At 24.7% G+C, this 6,371-nt stretch overlaps 1 protein-coding gene across 1 annotated transcript; it reads left to right on the top strand.

Moving 5' to 3' along the window:
• Positions 1-124: 124 nt before the first annotated feature.
• LOC112637455 (odorant receptor 67c-like) lies at positions 125-6,371 on the top strand. Its single transcript, XM_025407228.1, has 5 exons — positions 125-519; positions 849-948; positions 1,451-1,558; positions 2,009-2,164; positions 6,283-6,371. The coding sequence occupies exons 1-5, from the start codon at positions 155-157 to the stop codon at positions 6,331-6,333; spliced, it is 780 nt and encodes a 259-aa protein (XP_025263013.1). The 5' UTR covers positions 125-154; the 3' UTR covers positions 6,334-6,371.

Raw genomic sequence — 6,371 nt, 5'->3', positions numbered from 1 at the left:
AGTATACCAACAATGACGAGACGTGGTCCGGAAAATGATAACGAAATGCCTGCGAAATGCGGACATGATCATGGTGGACCTCGTGAAAACAGCATGAAACCAATTATTTTGCCATTTAAATTTATGGGGTGGCCAGTGTGATATCTGTCACTATATGGACTATACATCCGATTATATTGATTTTGAAAAGAGAGATACATTTTATTTCGAGGATTACAATTTGCCAGCATTTTTCAGTCCCGAACCGTTTTCAGTATACATTCTAATTTTGTCGACTGTCATTATGACAACGGGCGCTGTCTACTTGTTCTTAAGGAAATACAGTTTGGACGTATACATGATGCATCTGGTGTTGATGTTAACTGCACAATATCGATACATCGCGATAAAACTGACATTATTATTTCAGAAACCACAAGACGACAATAAAAACTTTCAAAAAAAGTGTCATCCTATGACAGATCAATGGGCGGAAAAGGAACTAAGAGCGTTATGTCAGCATCAAAACAATGTTTTGTTGTATGTGTTTTTAATATAATTATTTAAAAAAATAGAATACAATTATTAAGTAATAAAAAAATAATTTGAGAGAATGCTTTAATTATAGAGTTATAATTAAATGACAATGCTTTTAATAAAATACTACAAAAAATTATAAAAATTATAATATTAAAATTTTATTGCACATATTTCAATTTTTATAATAATCCTATAATTTTTTATAAATTTTAATATTTGATAAAATTTAATAAATTCATTGTTTTATGTCATTTATGTTTTGTTTTTATTTATTATGTAATATAATATTTGATAAATTCTATATATATATATTTTACATTCCGTTACAGCATATCAATTATGTTAAGGAAACTTCTGTCGGTGAACTTCAGTCTATTGTATCTTAATAGTGTTTTCCGCTTCTGCTTTTTAGGTATCTTAATGACCACAGTAGGTAACGAACATTGAATTCAGAAAAAAATAAAAAATAGAAATTAATTATTTAAAAAATTATGTTGTATTTAATAATAATTTTTATCTATTAACAAATCATGTTTTGTATTTGCTGTTTTTTTTTTTTATTTCCTTTAAGAAATTAACATTTGTGTTGCATGAATATATAAAAAAAGGACTATATATATATATAATCTGCTTTCTTATGATTTCTTTTTTAATTAAATTAAAATCAAAGAATTTATTTTTTATCTTATTATGTATTATTTTTAGATAAAAGTGTGATAAATAAAATAATAATATAATATAAATAATATAATATAAATAATAATATAATATAAATAATATAAATAAAATAATTTGCATTAGTAATTCAATTCTGAAATCAAAAAATATAAACAATTTATTTAAATTTATATATTCAAGAAATTTTTTAAGAGAATTGTATAATTCCCTTTTATTTCCAATTCTTTAACAAAATGTATTTATAAATTTTTAGATACCATCTTTAACATTCATGGAGGGAATCTCGATTCTTTCATTCGCAGCTGGTTCAATAATGCAATTCTTTCTGTTATGTTCTTCCGTCCAGACATTATCAGACGCGGTAAGATTTATATTATCACAATTATTTTTCCTTCATACAAGCAGTAATATTAATATCAAGGAGCAAGTTGTTAAATTTTATCCATATTTTACTATATTGCTAGAAATTTTTTATTATATTTTTGTTTATTAAAAAAGTTAAAGTACGAAAATATGAATAATTAATTATCAATAAACAAAAAAGAGTTATTCGTGTGTAAGCGGGCATAACTTTGCTTATTTATGAAAATGATTATAAAATATAAATATTCATATATTTATAAATATATAAATAATAATAAATAATATAAATATATGAATAATTATAAATTTATAAAATTCATATATTATAAATATTCATATATTTATAAAATATAAATATTGAAAAAAAAATTAAATAAAAAATAATATATACTAATAACTTTCTCTTTTTTTTACATATCACTTTTTGTATTAAATATATTTGTAACAGAGTACGGAAGTGACGGATAAAGCATTTAATGAAGGCTGGTATCAACTTAAATCATCGATACAACGTACATTCATATTACTAATATTGGCTAATAATTTGGAATGTAAAATTGCGGCAATTGATAAGTTCAATCTGTCTCTGCCCTCATTTATGGCGGTAAATTCTAATATACTTTATATAAAATTTGAAATTTCTTATATCACATTTTTTATGATAATATTTTAGATTATGAATCAATCATATTCAATCGCTCTTTTGTTTTTAAAAGCAAAATAAAAAAAGCATTGTGCACTTATAAATGTATTAGAGAGAATAGAGTAGAGAGAACAAATCAAAGACAAAAAAACAGTTAAGCAAAAATATTTCAAAAGAAATCTGTAAAGATAGATATATATGTTTTGCATGATAATTCAAGAAATATAAATATAATAAAAATGTTTTAAAATTGTTGTAAAATTGTTTTAAATATAATAATATAGTATTAAGTAATTTAATCTTTGTTTTTTATTAATCTTTTCTTTATTATTTTATAAATTGGAAATAAAAGATTATATCGGCATGTTTTTATGCCATAATATTTGTACTATTATTATTATTCTCTCCAATAAGAAAAGTATTAGTATATATGATTAAATATATTTTTATACTATTAAGAGTAAAATATATGAAAAAAATATAATATTCTGTACATATGGTAATGTTTTTCTATTAAAATCAACCATGAAGAAGAATAACAATTTGGTTAAATTTGATAGCTGTCTATGAAACTTTCAAATTATGATAGAGAATTTTACGGAATGCATTAAACAAATGATGCAAACAATAATAAAAATATTAAATATAAATAATAGTAATTGTAAAGAAATCTATATAAAAATCTATATGCTATCCAATAATCAGCGATCATTCATTAAGAATATTATTATAGTATGTACATATTATTACATGGCTGATCCAAATTAGCAAGTTTTAGAATCACAATCTATTTACAATCATTCTATTTAGAAATCTTTGTACTGACAATGAAAAATCTTATGAAATGTGTCGCTAGTGAGTACACATTTATGAAGAAGATATTTCAAGATATTTCATCCTGAATGTATATATAATAACTTCATAATTGACAATAACACACTATTGTTACGATAAAATTGCTGTATTTCATGAAAATAATTCTACCAACAAAACTCAATCTTCTAATATAATTCATCGAAACCATAAGTCATTCTAATATAATTCATCGAAAGCATAAGTCAAAAATATAAGTGTTTTATCGAAATTATAGTGGTTCAAAAAGTAAGCAGTAAATGTTGCTAATTTCGTAATTTGCTATTTAACTATTATTTATAGATCATTTATCAAAGAAAAAAAACTTACTATAATGATTAATCGGTACTTAATAGATAGAATTCATTAATTGCTCCATAATTAAGCTTGTCACAAAACATTTTGTGAAAATTTGTCCGTGATAAATTTTTGCAAATTAAATTATTTTTTAATTAACAATGCACGCGTCAGTCAAACATGTCAAATTGTTCTGCGACTTCTCTGAATTCTGGCAATTCTGCAATATTCGACAGAATGCCATAAGATAATTACTACTTCACAATATAAGATAGTAGTATAAGGAATTTAATCATCACATCTATATTTTTAGTAAATGAAGTGAAAGATGTATAGCACATTCAATGAATTATCATTTAGTACATCGCGACATTTAATTATAAACTACTACGTTTCCTTGTAATAAGACACAGAATCATTTAAAATTATTATCTATTCCTTGGAGAATATTTAAATTCTAAAATATCCACACACAGTGAGATTACAAATCGAGCGATGGAACAATACAAGAGAAATGTCATTGTTCGTCGTACGACTATAATATATTAATAATAGCCGGGCAGAAACAAAAGTTCAAGAAGAATGATAATTTCCTTACTGTATGTAGATGTAATTTTGAAATACCGATAGAGATATCATTTATTGTCACTCGCCCAAGAAGAAGCGTACGTGGAGACAGTGATTAATGCAACTACACAAATCTTGATTTTTATATACATTAGATTTACTAAGGCAGTTCCAATTCATCGAATAGTACAGCATGAGAAGAATAAATTTTCAAAATGTGAATATTTTAAACAATCGTGCGAACATGCTCTCGGGGAATTTGTTTCTTGTAGCAGCCGATGGTTTGCGGTTTCCATTACCGTGGCGCATACATAGCGCCGTCTGGTTAATTCAGCTGATTTACACGATCGCGTTGCTCACTGGAATAATCGTGACACCAAAAGAAAAAGCCTTGAAAGACGGTACTGTTGCCGTTGTCGTCAGCATCGAATCGTGTTTTTTGCTCACGCGTATTTACGTAAACAAAAAATTAATGCTATCACTGATCCAAAAAATGGACGATCTCTTGCAAACTACGGATGACATTATGGAGGATATTGTGAAGACTACTCTGAAACCAATAATAATGCCGTTCGTAATTTATGGAGCAGCTGGTATAATATCTATTACTATATGGACGTCACAACCGATTTTATTGGCTTTCGAGAAGAGTACTTTTTTTTATGTAGATTATAACTTACCAGCCGCTTTTAGCCCCGAACCGTTCTCAATAGGTGTCCTGATTTTTTCAATTGTCTTTATGACAATTGCCAGTGTGTATAGCTTTTTGAAGAAATACAGCGTGGACATATACATGATACACCTGGTGTTGATGTTAACTGCACAATATCGATATATAGCGATAAAATTATCATTATTATTTCAAAATTCAAAAAATCGCAACGAATCTCGAAAAGGACATCATTCGATGACAGATCGATGGGCAAAAAAAGAGCTAAGAGCGTTATGTCGGCATCAAAATACTGTTTTACAGTACGTATAATAGAAAAAAACATTTTTAAGATACTTTATTTATAAAATCGGAATGGGATATATATTTATGCTTTTAAAATATTCGTAAAATGATAAATCGCAACATTATTTAAATTTTATGTGATCTTGTGCATATTTTGTCATATTTCTAATGTCTAATATAGAGAATAATTTATTACTTTATGATTTACATTTTATATATATATTAATTTAATATTATATTAAATATTTTCTATATTTTATATATGCATTCCACGTTATGTTTCACCATATCATTTTTATTAAGAAAACTTCTGTCTGTAAACTTCAGTCTATTATATATCAACAGCGTCTTTCGGTTTTGTTTTATAGGTATTCTAATGAGTTCAGTGAGTATCGATAACAAACATTAAAACTCGAAGAGAATAAAGAATAAAAATGCTTATAAAGAAAAGTGCTTTAAATATTTAGTAATAATTTTATATCTATATTAAATAATTATGCTTTGTATTAGATTCTATTTGGAAAATTAACATTTACTTTAATAAATAAAAAAACACAATTTTTATATTTTCTAATATTGTTTCATATTAAATTGCGACTGCAAATTTTATCTTTTATTATTTTTTATTATGTATTATGTTAAAGTAACAGTACAAGTATTCCATTTAAAATTTAATTCTGAAATAAAAAGAACAATGCAATAAGTTTAAATAATTTATTTAATTTTGCATAAATAGGAAATTTTTTATTGAGAAAATGAGAAATATGAAAAAAGATTGTTTCTGTATTCTTTATTTAATTTTCTAACAAAGTGTACTTATTAATTTTTAGGTACCATATATGACATTCATGGAGGGAATTTCGGTCTTATCGTTTACAATGGGTTCAGTAATGCAGTTCTTTTTGTTATGTTCTTCCGTGCAAACATTATCAGATGCGGTAAGAGATTTATTTACATATTAAAATTATTTTGTTTTGTATAAGAATATTTTAATAATAAAATTAATCAAGCATAATAAAATTAATTAAATATTATGTATACTAATATTAGATATGTATACTAATTTAATGTATACTAATTTAAATATTATGTATACTAATATTAGAATGCAGTTTTTGTTATATATTTATTTATTAAAGAAATTTTTAACCTAATATAAAGAGTATCAAAGTGACGGATAAAGCATTTGATGAAGCCTGGTATCAATTTGGATCATCAATGAAACGTACATTCCTATTACTGATAATGGCTAACAATTTAGAATGCAAAATTGCAGCAATTGATAAATTCAATTTGTCTCTGCCTTTATTTATGACGGTAAATTTTAACATATATGTTTATTATTAATAATACATTTTATGAAATTATTAGTATTTTAATTCTCTTATATTTCTTGATAATATTCTAGATTATGAATCAATCATATTCGATTGCTCTTCTATTTTTAAGAGCAAATTGAAATAAAAAATACATCGCGCTGGTAAACAGAAAATAAGA

This window comes from Camponotus floridanus, unplaced genomic scaffold (genome assembly GCF_003227725.1).
Source record: "Camponotus floridanus strain SB8 unplaced genomic scaffold, Cflo_v7.5 scaffold169, whole genome shotgun sequence".
In the NCBI taxonomy this organism is placed as follows: Eukaryota; Metazoa; Arthropoda; class Insecta; order Hymenoptera; family Formicidae; genus Camponotus; species Camponotus floridanus.
Note: the sequence above shows the minus strand (reverse complement) of the source record. Positions and strands in the feature narration are given on the sequence as shown.

Excerpts from the sequence above, each read along its gene's own strand:
- LOC112637455 (XM_025407228.1), top strand. The coding sequence starts at position 155 with ATGGACTATACATCCGATTATATTGATTTTGAAAAGAGAGATACATTT. Across the intron at positions 949-1,450 it reads TAGGTATCTTAATGACCACA|ATACCATCTTTAACATTCAT; the intron begins GTAGGTAACGAA and ends ATAAATTTTTAG. Across the intron at positions 1,559-2,008 it reads TCCAGACATTATCAGACGCG|AGTACGGAAGTGACGGATAA; the intron begins GTAAGATTTATA and ends TATTTGTAACAG.